We start from the raw sequence: 17,154 nt of genomic DNA on the forward strand, positions 1-17,154 counted from the left end.
GAACAGTTCAACGATCAAGCTTCCATTTTTCTAAGAATGTGAATGTCTGTTTTAGTGTAGACACCCACAGTTGAATGAGTAAGTGATGTAGAACAGCATGGCTTCCATTTTCCATCTCAAATTAACAGGGTAACGGGCATCAATGTCCAACTGGCGCAAGAGTCTGTCCAACCATTTACCTGCTCACTGAAGCATTTTAATTTTCAGTCCTTGGACCTTTGGGGACAGTTTATTACTGTCAAGATTCATCAGTACCTTCTGGAAGAATTCAAATGTGTGTCTGAGTTGTTGAGGATAGCTCAGGTTCAGTGAGTAGATGAGGCCAAACAACATGGTCCATCCAAAGGCAACGCTTTTTAGGTTTCTCAGCAGTCCCACTCCCTCTATCACCACTTGAACGTCTTCTGGCTCATCCTCCTCATCACTCTCCTTCCGGATCACAAAGAGTCCCATGGTGGTCTGTGCCATCTCTCTTTCAGCATCCTCAAAATTCACATTCTATAAATTGAAAGACACAAGATATGAACTGGTGTTTAAAAAAAATCCAAAAGGAGTCTTAAAGCTAAATACCAAATGTGAACACTTACCAAATACTCTTTGATAAGAGAACTGCTGTCCTCATTCAAGTAGACAGAAAGGCTCCTAATGATTGCATCCCTCTTGAGATGAATGTCCTCACTCTAAAGAAAAAAGGTTTTATATATTAATAGTACAAGATTGTAGTCCAGGACACCAAAACTGTTGCCAAACTGTTGGTAGAAAGAAGAAGACGAAGAAGAAGACGAAGAAGACGAAGAAGAAGACGAAGAAGAAGACAAAGAAAAAGACTAAGAAGAAGACGAAGAAGACTAAGAAGAAGACGAAGAAGAAGACAAAGAAGACCAAGAAGAAGAAGAAGAAGAAGAAGTGGATCTTAGTAGAATCTCTAAAAAAAAAATCATATAAAGATTTACTGTGACTCATTGAAGCAAATATAAATGAAAAAAAATAAATAAAAATAAATGAATAAATTTTCAAGTTTAGAAACAAATCTTCAAATTGGTTTTGTGTAAAAACATTTACAATATTTTAACTACGTAGCGTGATGCACTTGCCTTAGCTGTGGGAGCCATGAGGAGACGAATCTTTCTCCCAGCTGCACCGCCTTTGTTGCTGAAGACCCTCATTAGGTTTGGTGTGAATTTGTCGAGCTGTGCCAAGAATTTTGCTTGAAGCGGCACAGTTGTTATTCGCATGAATTCTGCGTTGATCTGAAAGAATGACAAAAGGACATTAAGTTATTTACATGGGAAATGTAGACAACTGATGAGAATAACTTACATCACTGTAATAGACACACACTGGACACCAAGAGGAAACTTGGCATTTTCCTATTGTCCAGACTAAACTGCAACCAAAAATAATATCACAAAAAAGACACATTTTTCAGTAAATTGTTATAATATATGTTGTAGATAATTAAAGATAAGTTGCATTTGTGAATAGCAAGTCAAATGTGTTACTCATTTGCTACAATTTTTGTGTATTCAAAATTAAAATGTATCGGTGAACCCTCTTCTTTTTTATCATTCGGTAAGCAAACATTCAGTAATATAAAAATTTTACATAAGATAAATCTGGGTACAACTGTAAATTATAGATTAAGGAAAAAACTTCTGTTGATGACATAACCTTTCCTCAGAGTATAAAGTAAATTCATAGGACTGTTCCATGATTTAAAAAACCTTTTGTAAAAATCAACAAATACTTACTTCGTTCATTGCAAACAGGGCAGGCCATCTATTCAGGAACTCAGATACCACAGGCGCTCCCTGGACTATCTCCTGCCGTCTGTAAGAGAAGGTCTTCTGCATTTTCTCTCTGACCACTGCATCATTGTTTTTCTTTTTGACCTCAGTCAGAAGAGCTATCCTTTCATCCTCAAGACTTTCTTGTGTTTCACCACTTGGGAAGGATGGGAGAAAGTTAACCTCAGCTTTTCGTGGTTTTTTGATGTTAGCAGCTGCTTTCTCTTGACCTTTGCGCTTGTTCTTTAAGGAGTTGACACTGACTTCAGGATGTCCAATCCTGTGTAGTTTGGTTCGAAAATTTGCAACCTTGGTCTTCAGATACTGTTTCCATCCCTCATGGCCGGCGCGAGTCCCTCTTTCTTTAAGGCATGGATGGTAATGAACTAACATCTCAGCAGCCTCTTCAATTTGGGAATCACTGGGGTATGCTGTGTATTTGAAGATCTCTTCAGCCATGCCTTCAAGGATGTCCATTCGTAGCTTTGGTGAAGGTACAAGAAGAGTTCCAGTTGCTTTGCATTCTGCATTTGCTCTCTGAAGTTGTATTTCAGCACAATATGAAAAGCGAGGAACAATGAAGACTGGAGGCCAAGAACATGTTCTTGATTCTGGTGCTGGATCTAAAATAATAGTGTCTGCACTGCTCATTGAATGCTCAGAAGAACCACCATCTTGATAAAATAATGGAGAGCTGAGAGGGTCTGCAGAAGTTGATCCTGAGGCCACAGAGCTACGAGGGGAAGTGGGAGAAGTTAATGGTGTGCTTGCACTAAAGGGTGGTGTCCCGGGAGTGCTGGGGCTAGTTTCCTCACAGGAGAAATATATGACCTTTAAAGTGTCCCTGTCTTTTATTTCACTGGTTGATGTAACATTGACATATTCATTGTCAAAGTCTGTGTCCTTGTATTGGAGTCTGAATGGCTGGGTAAGTCCAAAGGCAGTTTTTATCTCAAGGACAAGCTGGTCTACAGATGAGGGTATCCCAGACATCAGAGTGAGTTTTCTGGCGTCATCTCCACCACAAACAATTCTCAGGTAAGCAGGGCCAGACATCTGTAAAAAATATCACAGACAAATTAATTTTTACTGTAAATATTTACATTTTATTATTTTTTTTAAATCACCGACAAATTAATTTTTACTGTAAATATTTACATTTTATTTTATTTTAAATCACTGAAAAATTAATGTCTACCGTAAATAAATATTTATATTTTAATATTTGTTAAAAAAAATCACAGAAAAATTATTTTACAGTAAATATGAATATTTTTTTTTTTTTAAATCACGGACAAATTAATTTTTGCTGTAAATATTTATATTTCATTTTTTAAAAATCCCTAACAAAATAATTTAGTATAAATATTTACATTTCAATTGTTTTTTTTTAAACCACTGACATAATTTTCTTCTGTAAATAAACAATTTAAATTCTCTTAAAAAAAAATCAGACAAATTCATTTTTTACTGTAAATAAATATGTATTAACATTTTAATATCTTTTTTTAAAAATCACCTACAAATTAATTTCTACTGTTAATAAATATTTATATGATAATATTTTTGTGAAAAAATCACAAATTATTTTACTGTAAATATTTACATTTTAATTTTTTTTAATCAAGACAAATTAATTTCTACCATAAATATTTTAATTAAAAAAAAATCACTGACATATTTTATACTGTAAAGAAATATTTATATTTTAATAATTAAAAAAAAAAATCAGTCAAATTAATTTCTACTGTAAATATATATATATATATATATATATATATATATATGTTTTTATTCTTTTAGAAAAAATCACAGACTAAATTTTACCATAAACATTTTATATATATCTATATCTATCTATATCTATATATATATATATATATATATATATATATATATAAATATATATATATATTTTTAAATCACTGACAAATTAATATCTACTGCAAATAAATATTTATATTTTAACATTTTTTAAAAAAAAATCACTGACAAATTAATTTTTTGCTGTAAATAAATATTTGAATTTGCTTCTGGGTTACCTGGCTCATAAGCTACTAATAACCTATGGTATCAGTCCTAAAAAAAAAACTAAAAACATCAGTTGATCCCTTGCATGGACCATCTTCCTTGCCCATTTTTTTTAAATACAACAAAATATCAGTTGATCATTAGTAGTAACAGTCTTAAAGCCTACACAGCACCATGTCATTTTCTACCGTGGTTTGTGAGTCAATTATCATAACCCCTTTTCAATAAACGCACACAAACAAAATTTGATATGATTTTTTTCACATTAGCTTCTCACAATGTAGAGAAATAAAATCAGGTATTAAACTTACCTTAGACAATGATATGTCTTTTCAATGTAACCAAACGTCTCACACCTACAGTGTAGTCACAGAGTGGATAGGCATCAGCTAGGTCCTCCACATCAACCAGGGCAACCTCTCTATCAGGAGATATGGTCAGCTCATAAGCTCTGAAGTGCTCATGATACCATGCACACAATATTCTTACAACAAAGCTTAGGCTGTTTTCAACAATGCACATCTGAAGAATTTCTGCAAACTCAGGGAGACCACCTGTTGCACCATAAGGTATCAGCATGCCAACTCTGTATGTGATTCCTTTCAAAGTAACATTTTTGGCTAGATGCACCTCACTTATGTGCGGGTATTTTTGCTTGAGGTTTGCAACTACTTCCTTGCTCAGCACATCTACAGGAAGGGTTGCAACAGTGCCAACTTCAAGTATGGATTTAACCTTGGAAGCACTGTTATGGTAAGCAATCATTTGCTGGTGCTTTATAGCCAGTGTGAGTGGTACATTTTTGAAGCAATTTGTATGGCGGGCAACCTGCTTAAAGAAGCTATGCTTCGCCTCAAATCTCATAGTCCACTGTCCAACTAAAGGCCCAAAACATTCGATCATCCGAGGGTAATGCTCTAGATAGTGATGTTTTGGCAGCAGTCGTGCAGGAAAAAGCTCCAAAAATCTGTCTCTGTGTTCAGTGATTTTGCACTCAAGGTAGGCAATGGTCTCTTTATTATGAGCAGGGGCAACACTGAGTTCAACTATGTCTTTTAAATCAAGTAACACAAGCCACGCAGGCTCTGCCTCAGGTATTAAGTCCCCGATAATTAATGGGAGCAACCTCAATAAATTCCAATTTTCGTGAGCATTACCTCTCACAGTTCTTGCAGTTGAAAAAGTGCGCGGAATAATGTGGGGTTTGTTAGTCTTGTCCCCCCACTTATATGGAAAGCTCAAGATTAATTTGTTTAGAGTGTCAAGGGACAGATACTTTTTGGAAATGAAGATGTTAATGCAGAGGGCAAGTTCAACTGGTACTATTCCTTCGAATAAATCATGAACAGTATCAGGAGGGTATCCCTGAGTTACATGGAAATAAGACAAGTTTTTAGTGAACACACAATCCCTCTTCACTCCACAAATACTTGTTGAGCGCTCCTTTGCAGATCTAATGTGTGACTCATGTATGTCTTTTGTTCTTAGAGTAAAGTGTCCTGACTGAACAGCCCTAGCATGAATGTCTGATTTCTCACCTGTACAAAACCTGCAGAAATAGGTGCCAGAGAAGCTTTCAATAAAGCCTGCTATCCCGTGGGCCCCCAAGTTATCAGCAATGACTGACTGGATGGTGCCTTTTACAAACTGTCCAACACCTGAAATAAAGACACCGTTTTTTTCCAGTATAACCAGGTCTTGTATAAGAGGCTCTAAAATCTGTTCATACCCATACACTTTCACATCAGTGCTCTTGCACAATACAGCCAAATAAATCGAAGAAAGAGTTGAGTGAGATCCAGGGGGTAAATTATTCAATATCCAGTACACACCACAAAGTTTATGGATTTTTCTGGATGTGCCCAATGGGTTGCATACTTCAAAATCATCAACATACAATGATATTGATAATTTCAACTCCTCCCCAGTGAAAAAAACATTTTCCCTAAAGAAAACACCATCTCTTACAGATTCATACTGCACTTTACCTGATGTGTTTTTCTGTGACTTGTGCTGATTAATAACACTTTCTAAAATGTCTGTGTTATTCAACAGATGCTGCAGAGATTTCAAAATGGGAACATACTGAAATGTCTTATTTGTTGTAGAATCAAGGATGTACTCAACAGGGTTCACTACACCAAAATTTTCTTTGTAATACTGCTTTCTTTTGTAGACTGTGGCCAGGGGGCCATCTTTTGCAAAAGCTTTGGCCAAAGGGTTAGACTTGCAAGCTACTTCAGCAAGCTCTTTGACAATGGACTCATCTATTTGCACATTGTGTTTTTTCAAAATTTCTGACAAGTTGTTAAAAGTGACAGGAACTGAAGGAGAACTTAACAAAAACTGTAGTTCATGCAGTACTTCATCAATAGCTGTGGCCGGAACAAACAAAATATGCTCCAACTTCAGTATAACTGATGCAATGTTATGCTCAACAAGCTTTTGTGAATCTTCTGCATTACAATTACTATCTGCACCGAAATCACTGTTGGATTCTGTGTCTGCAGCACATGAAACTACATCGACAACTGAGCAGTCTGATTCTTGGGTTCCATTTACAGCCACAACCTCAACTTTGAAATCATTCAAAGTATGGGGATTGTGTTTACGGTTTTTATGAGTATGAAATGTACTATAGATATTTGTTTTAAACACACAACCTTTGAACATACATGTCACTGTTTCATATCTTCGTAAATGCTCATTAACATGACTGAAGTAATCCTGTTCATTTGAAACCTCACAACATGCACATAGATGACAGGAAAATGTGGTTAACTCAGATTGTTTTGATGATGTCTGGGTTTGGTGGGTACGGTATATATGATTTAAGAGACTGTTCCATAATCTAAAAGTGCAAGGACAGTTAGTGTATGGGCAGTGATGTCTAGACCTATTTCCTTGATGGCTATGTTTAAGTTTACAATGTTTAAGCAGTTCGTATCTACTTACAACTGACTTTCCACACACCTTACATTCCCACACGCCCATTCACATATTCAACCTGTGAGAGAAGAGAGGAGAACACAAGATCAGGCTGTAGGTGTCAATCTGACAAACACCTCTTAACAAAGTAATTTAAGATCTTACAGTAGTATCGGGAATACTCACCTTGATAGAGAGGTGCCAGTAAACCGAGACCTACTTGGCTGATATGAATAAGAAAGTTGCCTGGAAAAAATAAAAATAAAAAAAATAAAAAGGTTAGTTTGGCTATGAGATATCCAGCCAGCTTCCTAGTGACAGGACATTCCTGTGTGTTCATGCACATATACATTATTCTGATTACTAGTTTAGATTCAACCCATATTGGTATAACAGGGTTTATTATTGTGTCACTTGCATAATACAGGTTTATTCAGATTCCTTTTGCTCAATGGCGCCTCCATCAGGCAGGATACATATATATTCCAAGAGCAACGGTAGAGTTTCACCATTCTGTGGGAAACATGCCGTGGTGTGTTTCAGTACAGAGCACTGTGGACAACACTTATGTTTTATTGTTCATATTTACACTTAATGATCACAGAAATACAGTATTATGTGTGTGTAGACTTGTATGTGATAAATGAGTGTTGAGGATAAAAGCTAACATGTCAATATATATTGTACACGAACGAGTTAGCCAACTAGCTTCTACCTCCTGTAGTGTGGCGCCTGGATGTTTTAAGTACGAGTCCGAGCTAACCAGAACTTATTCCGTTCCTGTTCAGGTAATAAACTGAGCAGATACAGGCAGAAAAGCCTTCCACTCATCCTTTTAAAAAAAAAAACACAACGCAGAGTCGAGGGGTTATTGAACCATCCAGCTGCCGTGTGGAGCAACTGATAAAGGTCTGCATGTCACAAGTATCTCACGCGAGGGAAATAAGATAACAGAAAGATCACAGCCATGTTACATCACTACCCAAATAACCCTCCCTTAAAGCAGAACTGGAGAGCTTAAGTGAACACAAAAATCTCACTCGCTGTTACTCCTCTAATATTAATTCAATAGATTATCCGTAAAATGAAACCGGGTAGTCATCAGGCAGTCGTCACAAGCCCATGAAATTGTGCACGGCCACTGTCACACGGGGTAGCCGAGTATGAAGCGCGGTTGTATTTACTGGGTCGCCGCGCTTTTCACATGGCTGTGGCTTTACTTTAGAAGGCGCCGCGGCTAGCTATGGGTAGCTACATGGCAGGCTCTAGGTTCCCGGCTTTAACAGATATGTCCCGCCGAAGGAAGCAGACACATTTTGGGACCATCGTGACGACGAGGCGCGGGTGGGAGTGGGGCTGCTAGCCTGTGTGAAGTTACGCTGGTTGTAAAAACGTCATCGGGACGTGTAGCTACATGCTAATCCTCACTCACTCCGTATTCGAAGGCTAACTTTCAAAACAGTACTCTCTGTCTTTCTGAAAATAAAGAGCTAAACACGGCTTCATTTAAAGTAACAAATCCGCAATCCTTTCACCAAAACATAATGACTGAAATACGACTTTACTTACTGTTCTCAAGTTTTTCCCAACGGTTTGATTTCTCCTCCACACAAGGCGGGTGTGCAGTACTTCAACGGTTGGCGACGTCGTGACGTTACCTGCGCACTGCACATGCGCACAGCTTTCTGACAGTGAACATTAGAGCCAAATTGATGTCATCACATACAGTTTACTCAAATTGTTTTAATTGAGTTTATAAGAACCTTATTTACTTTTCATCTAATTATTATCATCAAATAACATTTGGTTCAATTTAATTTAGGTACACTTTATTAAAAAATAAAGCTTAATTGTTACTAGGGCCAAGAATCAGTTTTTTGAGTGCATGTGTATGTATGTGTGTGTGTGTGTGTGTGTGTGTGTGTGTGTGTGTGTGTGTGTGTGTGTGTGTGTGTGTGTGTGTGTGTGTGTGTGTGTGTGTCCTCCCACTGCCTGGGAGTGTCTCTGTGTTTGGAAGTGGGTCAGACAGCAGGATGTGTGTCCGGTGTAACACTGCCTCTGTTCTGGAGAGCTGGTTATTATACCAGTGTGTCTGTTGTTATGCAGTCCAGACCTGATGATCAATGCTGAGGCAAAGCTCGTATACAGTTATAATTCTGCCAAACAATACTCTCTAATAAGACTGATCTTCTTTGTTGAAGCTCCTGTGAGAAACTTTTCTTTTGTGAGTGGCCAAAGCAGTCTTTGCTTATTTTTCCCTTAACAGAAAAAGACTATTTCTGCATTTTCTTTTAAACTCTACATCATTTAACCTTCTGACACTTTTTTAAATAACTTGATTTGTTTTGTGTGGTATAACTGTGATTGGCAGCCACTATGAGCAATGTCCATGCTCGCATATATTCTGTGTGTGGGAAAACTGACCACAGTCTTGACAGGGTAGTCAAGAGGGGCTTAGTCAAAAATATGAGAAAGCCTCACAGTAGCAGTCCAACAAGAGCCCCTGAACAGCTGTCTCCAGGAAAGAAGCTTCAACTGTCACATTCCTGATATCCAGACACTCCTGAACCAGAGATATCATCAGAGGTCTCTTACCTTAAAAATATGGTTTTCATTACTTGTTGGAAAACACAATTTCAAACTGGACTCCTCACTCTTGGCTCAGTGCCAGCGGCAGCGCACACCCACAGCCTCTGACCTTGACTACGTGATCACATTCACTAGCCCAGCAACCACCTGCAGAATTGTGTTTCTACGTGGGAGAAACTCAAGAGCCATGCACTTGACTCGGCATGTTAGCACAAGCTAACTGCTGGGTTATCTGACGCATACTTGGATAGCAGAAAGCCATCTTGGATCGTTTTTCATCCTGAGTAAAAGTTGAGCCAAGCTTCACCCTTCTTTAAAAAAAAAGCACTGTCTGTTTGACATTTCTTTCAAGTTGGTTGTGTTTGTCATGCTCTGTGTTAAGTCCACTGTTGTGATAGCTTCTTCCACTTCCGCTTATCAACAATCAAAGTCACTTGCGCACTGGGCGTGTTGTGATTGGCTGATGTCACCACACTTCTTTTCTGCTCAGAAACGTCCCAATACAGCCATTGACATACAGGCTGAGGAGAAGGTTTGAGGCAGACACAGACACTGACACTGACACATGTGGAGAGGCCCAGTGGTGACGAATGAGCAGAATTATTCCTGAAAGTTGACACTTCACTTTTTAAGGAAAATCCTGCAAAATCTAGGTTTAATGAGAAAATAAGACGTAGACTGTTGCTCAGATGTGAAAAATCCTCTTTTCAGATGGATATGATGAATGATTCATCATATTTGAAAATCAGAGCCTGGAGGAAGAGAGGAGAGGCAGAATCAATCAACACAGCTAGAACACCACTCTATTAGCGATTTCAGATCACTTTATGATTTATCTGCTCTCAGGCTTTATGGAGGTGTTGGAGATTCGCTTCTCCAGCAGGACTTGGCACCTCTCCACAGCCCCAAAACGTCTAACAAATGGTGTACTGGCCATTGGCCAGCCAACTCACTCTGACCTGAACTCCACTGAGACTTTCTGGATATTCTGTGGGACCCAAAAACACTGAAGAGCTGAAGGCAGCTATTGAAATAATCTGAGGCTCATTAACACCACTCTAACCTAACCTCTGAGAATCACTGATTGTTCTGGCCCAGTGTACTTCCTGTCTGGTTCCTCTGATCTTATGTCTGACTGTTTTTGTCCTTCTCTTTCTATCTTGGCTCAGAATAAGGAGGGGTCTTATTTTGGCCCCAATCCTCTAGCCTCTATAGTCTGCTTTCTCAGCCGCTGCTGCACTGTTCTCCTCTGCACCCTCCGTCAGCCTTAGTCACCAGATGCTGTTTAATTTCCTGTGATTTTAGAAGCAAAACACAAGAAGTATCACCTGATAAACTCTGTTCTGGCACAGGAGTTTGAGTGAAAGCATTTGCGGTGACAGAATGCAGTCAGACATAACTGTGCATGTGAGTGAATGTCTTGTTGTTTTTGCTAAAACATGTCTGACTGTGTGTTGTTTCACAGACTCAGTTTGGATAAAAATGGCACCATGACGATCGACTGAAACAAAGCTGGAATGAGGCTGACAACATTCCTGGGATCACCCTTCACTGGAAACACTCCACGGTACAAAAATGTCTGTTCCTTTTGGGTTTGAGCTGAACAAGCTTTGAAGAAAAAGTTTGAACAAGGACAAAAAAAACAACTGAAAAGTTTAGTGTCAAAGAACCACCTGGAGGACCATCTCTTGATAAATGGGGTTAATTACTGACAAAGCTGGGTATGAAAAGGACAATCCACAGTCTCTCAGAAAGATAGTTGGGTTCACCTCTCTGTGAGAAACTGCATCAGCAAATCGTTCAAAAAGTACAGGGTAGATTTGTGAAGAATTTGTGGATTTCATCATAATATCATTAAAAGATTCAAGGAATCAGGAGAATCTGTTTAGAAGGCACAGGACCAAATAATTAAATACTGGATGGACATCATCTTGAGGCTTTTATATGACCCTCTTCTTTCTCCTCAGGCAGCCTGTTCGATGTTGGGAGCTGGAAAGAAGAAAACACGAGTGTGGTGATGACACCTGGTGGTGGCAAGAGGAGCTGGAGCTGTGTCTCAAACCTGCACGGCTCCTCTGGACAGACTCAAAGTGCTCATTCAGGTAGTACACCACTCAGCTGATTAAGGAGTGATTTCTGTAATAGACAGGGACATTTTAATGCTACAAAGGATAAAGACATATTGTTTGTCCTCCCCAGGTTCATGCCTCTAAGAATAACAGCATGCATATGACTGGAGGGTTTGTGCAGATGATCAGAGATGGAGGATTGAGGTCCCTGTAGAGAGGAAATGTAATCAGTGTCATGAAAACTGCACCTGAGTCTGCAATCAAAGTCATGGCATACCAGCAGGTATGCACTAGACAAAGCTTAAATAGTTATAGAAAACAACAAACTGATCTGAGTTTTTGTTTGGTCTGGATACAGGATCGCTCAGATCAGCATCTTCCCCGTGGTGGTAAGAACAAAAAGGGAGAGTTTTAGAATCAAATCTACACTTGCGAAATATCTGACATCAATATTCATTACTCACAACTCATTCCTTATCATGTTTGTGCGCAGAAATATCCACGTGGCTTCTCTTTGTTCTATGACTGACTCCTCATTTTTACTATTAGCCTTAAATGAAACGTGGTAATCTGTGACCTCTGTTCTGAAGGGACACAGACGTTTACATGCAGACTCACAGACTGGCACATTTGAACACGCTTGAGCAAGTCATTCATGAGAAAGAAGAGGTTTTAATGCGAACAGACAGGACTTTCCATACACTTTGTGTTACGTTGGGCTCCTGCTGTTGACTGGTGGTCAGGGGACTCAAGGGATGACCCAGGGGATGTATGGCGTAGCGGTGCCGAGCAAGAGGATGTTGTATTAGATCCAAGCTGAGAGGATTCACAAAGTTCAGCAGCTGGCAGAAAAAAGACACAGCTTTGAGGTGTCCGATTGAAACCACATTTATCTGTATTTCCTGGTATTTTCTGGTATTTCTGTGCCATCATTGGAGGAGAAAGTGTCTTTATCAGAGCAGTCGATGCATGTTTTAAGACTGACTGTTTACTCTGTTTTATCACAAGAAAGAAAGAAAGAAAGAAAGAAAGAAAGAAAGAAAGAAAGAAAGAAAGAAAGAAAGAAAGAAAGAAAGAAAGAAAGAAAGACAGGAAGAAAGAGATGATAGTATCTAGTCTGCGCACTGCTTTCTACAACAGCTGTGTTTGTCTGTTGACATATGGTGAATTGTTTGATTTGTTCTTTAACCACTACACGTCAAAGTATTTATAAGACAATAGATAAAAAAAAACTTACACAACAAAAGAAAGGGTAAACTACAATACAAGTGGAAAAAGAAAGGGAAAAAAGAAACATAGCTACAAAGAAAAAGAAGTTTATACAAAAGAAAAAAAATGTTTTCTTGCCTACGGTGAAATCTAACAAAAAAGCCGACTGTGTTAATAATCTTGTGCTCATACCCCAAGTTCTGCCCCACTTTGTTGTTGTTTTGGAACTGCTTTACTCATTCATTCAATGTGATTAAAAAAAATGTATACCTGCTTTGCGCTAATTTAATTTTTTAATCCTTTCTTCAGTCATTTCCGGTGTATTTACAAAAAAATGAACCTTCATTTAGAGATTAAGAGATTAATTTTGTTTTTGCTGTTTTTGCTTTCCTTTAGCAGTCTGTGTCAAATGAGGCCAACTGTCCAGCAGATTCAGGCGCCATCTGTTGGCTGAACACCAACCTTAAGTTAAGCACTGTGACCACTAGAGGCCGGCAAAGAGCCAGTCACAGAGTCAGACTTTTTTTAACCAGTATAAGTATACAACTTCTGGAATGTGATATTAACTTTGACTTAATACCGATTGACTTTCTCACGTTACTGAAGAACAAAACAGTCTTTCACTTTTCGATGGCCTTAAATAAATGTTTAGATTTATACCTCTGAAGCAGATTTGAAATGAGATATTTGAGGTTGTGTCCTTTTCCATCCTCACTTCTATGTAACCCCTCTTTTCATATCTTCTCCACATACCCACAGTCAAAAGCCCAGCATGCATTGCATCTGTAGGAGAACTCTTGGCTGAGGCCCTTTCGCTGCTGCTGCTGCTAAATTGTTTGGGATTACCAGGATCTGACGTAATTATCCCAAGCCAAGGGTTAATCTCTGACCGCTGGGCCTGGAATAGATCTCTTACAAGACGTTACTCATCTGCCTTACCTGTTTGCCAGGTGTTGGCATTGCACGGGTTTGAATGTGTGTGCGTGTGATGTGTGAGTATAAATGATCATTACACCAATCACTCATAATGATTTAACCATCTGATGGCGCTCTGGTAAGGAGAGGAGTGGAAGCTCTCAGGTTGGTAGGATTTGAGTATTACACTGTCATGTTACTTTTTAAAGTCAAAAAGTTCACATAGCATCTTGTTATTACAGCAACAATAGTGGTTGATGTGGATGTGACCAAGCAGAATATGAAAGAGTATATGAAGGCTTTTCAAGTGGCCATCTGTCAAAAAAGTCAAACACAACCTTTGACCTTCCCCCCATATTTCTCGAACAACTTTCCTACAGAAAAAAAAAAAAAAAAACTCAAGTTACTGAGCCCATAAATTGTTTGTAAGCAACAACAATTAGCCATAAAAAAGGCCTGAAATAGCCAATAAGATGAAGAAAGGGGAGAAAAAATGTCAGACATACCATACATGTTGGGGTTTTTTCTGTCTTCCTCCTCTCTATCAACCTCCTGTCTCTGCCCTTTCCTTTCTCTGCAATTCTAATATCTGTGATGTTAAATTTATGTCTGCAGACAAAGTGAAACTGACTCCTGGTAGATTAAGTAGATATAGCAGCACTGAGTTTCAGACTTTCTAAATATAGAGCTCAGAATATGATACAGCAAAGGGGGGATATAATTTCACATTGTCATGCTGTTATATAAAAAAACTGTTGGACTAGTCTTAGGCACAGAGGCTGAAAAAGTTCCTAAATAACAATGACTGACTTATTTCCTCTGTCATGGTGGAAGCCAACGTGCTGCTATAAGCTTGACCTGCTGAGGATGCATGTGGTAAAAACACAGCTGATAATTACCAATTTAAAGCTTCCACTGTGACCAGCCACTAAAAAACAGGCAGCTAATAACACGTACACTTTACCTATTGGTACAGCTGAAAACATAACCTGATCCCATCATAAAGTTTTGCTTTTTAACGTTAAGCTAAAATGCACAAGGGCACTTGCAATAAGCTCAGATCTACTTTATTTGACTTTAAAGCTCCTGTAAGGAGTTTTCAAGTGTTCGTGCAAATGACAGAAATTGATATGGAAGTCTCATTATAACCCTTAAAAGCAAATAAGACCCTCAGCAACAAGACTTAGTTTCTGCTGTAAACCTAAACCCTAAAACTGCTGTGAGAGGGGGGTAGGTGTCAGACCAGACAGCATATATATATATATATATATATATATATATATATATATATATATATATATATATATATTGGCAATGAGTGAAACATCATAATCCAGTTGCATACAGGTCTGGATCAGCAAGTTAAGACCACAGGGGGCGCCAAAATCAATACAAACCAAAGTCCCTTTTGGAAGCTTTAGAGTACAACCTGAGGTCTGGGTTTTTAATTTAACTGAAAGACTTTTTTATAGCTTCAAGTTTTTTTTGTTTTTTTTTTTAAGAAAAACAATAATAATACATACATGAATTAATTAATTAATTAATTAAATGAAATATTTCTGTATCTCCCTGAGTCTTGTTTTGCCTACCATGTCCATTTGGTTACACTGTGAGAGACAAAATCAGATTTGATAAGCTTGGTATACATGTGGATAAGGAGAACAGTAACAAAAATAAATAAATAAATAAATAGAAAGATAGATAGACAGACAGACAGAGACAGACTGACAGATAGATAGATAGATAGATAGATAGATAGATAGATAGATAGATAGATAGATAGATAGATAGATAGATAGATAGATAGATAGATAGATAGATAGATAGATAGATAGATAGATAGGTAAATAAGTAAATAAGTGATGTGTTATTGCACAAAACCCATGTGAATCCATTAGATTCATATGATGAACCCTTTTGGATGAGGCTACATGTGTTGGGCAGAAAGATTTGAATGATTGTAAAACTAAGAGCTTCATTCTTTCAGAATAATCCCAAAATCAAGAGGCATCAGCAGTTTCACAGCTCAGGTTCACCCACAGAGTTTACCTCTGTCTGTCTGTCACCGTTCACACTACAAAAAGTACCTGTCGTACCTCCACAGTTAGTGCTGGAGTGGGTCTGCTCGGGTTGAGTGTTTCTTACAGTGTGCTCGTCTGCTCCGCCCACTCACTGTCAGAGGATTACAGATTTTAACTCTTCTATGAACACTGAAGGTCCGTCCCTGCTCAAGGGGAAAGTATCCTGTGTTCAATTTGAAATCATCATCATTTGAGAAAGGTCGCAGCTTTCGCGTTTTAACTGACCGTCGCTGTTTCCGTAAATCCGATGTGCGCTGCTGCTTCGTCTATTACGGCCGCTGAAAGTTACTTCAAAGACTTTCATGAATTATCAGAAAAGTCGGACGGAAAAGGAAAGAAGAGACATCATGTCAACACGTTTGGAGATAAATGACTAACACAGAGCTGCTTCTGCTTCTGAAGTAATCCAGGACATATACACTGTCGAGGAGGTGAGTGTGCGTTTGTGCGCACTTTAACGGATTATCTTAATATAATCCGAGGACTGTCACCTGCAACGCACTCTGTTTTGTGATTAAACTGTGGAAATTAGTCAGGCAGTGCTAATGTCCAGCTTTTTTTTTCGGTTCATTATCATATTTAGGTTGATCATCAGCTGTTGCTTTGTATTGGCAAAACATTTTATTTTTATATATTCTAAAGTAGTTATTCATGTAATTACGACAGAACACAGTGAAGTTGACACAACAGGTTTAATTTAAATGAGGGAGAGATGTGAAATGTGAAACTGTGAATTTTACCGAGCTTCCTCTCTGACACTTGCTGCACACCTGAGAACTGAAAAGGTGAGAGTCAGTTTGGTACAAAGAAAATCTTAGTCAGTGTTTGGCAGTATACCCAAAAATATGTATCCACTTTTTTTTTCTAATTCACCTTGGTACTAAATTATCCTTTTCAATTTAAAATCTGCAGTCTTTTTGGCAGAAATTATTCACAGCAACGAGACATTTGTCTGATTTTCACAGTGTTTAAAACAACAAGATGGGATTTGGAAAATGTATATCAAGACAAAAAAAAAGTTTGAATTGCAACATTTAAGTTTCTGTTTATTGCCCTTATTCATACCATTTTAGTTTTTTTTTTTAATTATCATTTTTTGTTTAATTCCAGGCTTTGCTCTACAGCACTTCCAGCTTGCCCCTACATTTAACTCTAAAAGGGTCAATAAGCAGTGGTGAGAAGTATCACTACTGCCCCAAGTAAATGACAAGTAAAACAGGTAAAACACAGGATACCTTGGAAAATTGTGGATCATTTTGAGGAAAGATTGTGTTAGTAAGTCAGAAAGCTGATATTATGAGGAAAGGATGTTAACTCATAAAATGCTCTCAAAGAGCAACTCTGCCTGTGTAGCTGTCTGTTTCCCAGCAGATGCAGGTCTCACTCAGTTTTGACTCTTCCCCTCTGGTAAAACTATTGACCCCAATTGGTTTCACTGCATAACGACCTTCCCAACACTAAGGATAAACCGGAGTGTGAAGATAGCAGTGGTGATACTTTAAACATACACATCTTTTTATTTGTAAAAGAAGCTTAAATGAGCCT

At 38.2% G+C, this 17,154-nt stretch overlaps 2 protein-coding genes and 1 long non-coding RNA gene across 5 annotated transcripts in view; 1 reads left to right on the top strand and 2 right to left on the bottom strand.

The window, feature by feature from the left end:
* Positions 1 to 913: 913 nt before the first annotated feature.
* On the bottom strand, positions 914 to 4,325 carry LOC141791837 (uncharacterized). The gene is made up of 4 exons (XM_074672499.1): positions 4,130 to 4,325; positions 1,752 to 2,843; positions 1,095 to 1,250; positions 914 to 925 (listed from the first exon to the last, which is right to left on the bottom strand). Exons 2-4 carry the CDS (start codon positions 2,841 to 2,843, stop codon positions 914 to 916), a joined length of 1,260 nt encoding a protein of 419 aa, XP_074528600.1. The 5' UTR covers positions 4,130 to 4,325.
* Positions 4,326 to 6,375: 2,050 nt separating this feature from the next.
* On the bottom strand, positions 6,376 to 8,336 carry LOC141791204 (uncharacterized). Its single transcript, XR_012598304.1, has 3 exons — positions 8,316 to 8,336; positions 6,933 to 6,992; positions 6,376 to 6,825 (listed from the first exon to the last, which is right to left on the bottom strand). It is a non-coding gene; the product is annotated as an uncharacterized LOC141791204 (long non-coding RNA).
* Positions 8,337 to 15,721: 7,385 nt separating this feature from the next.
* Positions 15,722 to 17,154, top strand: part of gdpd5a (glycerophosphodiester phosphodiesterase domain containing 5a) — a 38,416-nt gene continuing 36,983 nt past the window's right edge. For 2 of the 3 annotated variants that reach the window (XM_074672864.1, XM_074672866.1), the window contains exon 1: positions 15,722 to 16,040. The gene's annotated coding sequence lies outside the window, so the exon portion shown is untranslated. The remainder of the gene's footprint in view (positions 16,041 to 17,154) is intronic. The other variant, XM_074672867.1, reaches the window with a different exon arrangement.

The sequence above is a fragment of the Halichoeres trimaculatus genome, unplaced genomic scaffold (genome assembly GCF_033239565.1).
Source record: "Halichoeres trimaculatus isolate MK-OKI-2021-1 unplaced genomic scaffold, fHalTri1.1 fHalTri1_scaffold_6, whole genome shotgun sequence".
Taxonomy (NCBI): Eukaryota; Metazoa; Chordata; class Actinopteri; order Labriformes; family Labridae; genus Halichoeres; species Halichoeres trimaculatus.

Coding starts and splice junctions, on each gene's coding strand:
- LOC141791837 (XM_074672499.1), bottom strand. CDS start 2,843: ATGTCTGGCCCTGCTTACCTGAGAATTGTTTGTGGTGGAGATGACGCC. Junction 1,251..1,751: donor CCCTGTTTGCAATGAACGAA/GTAAGTATTTGT, acceptor TCATTCTTTCAG/ATCAACGCAGAATTCATGCG.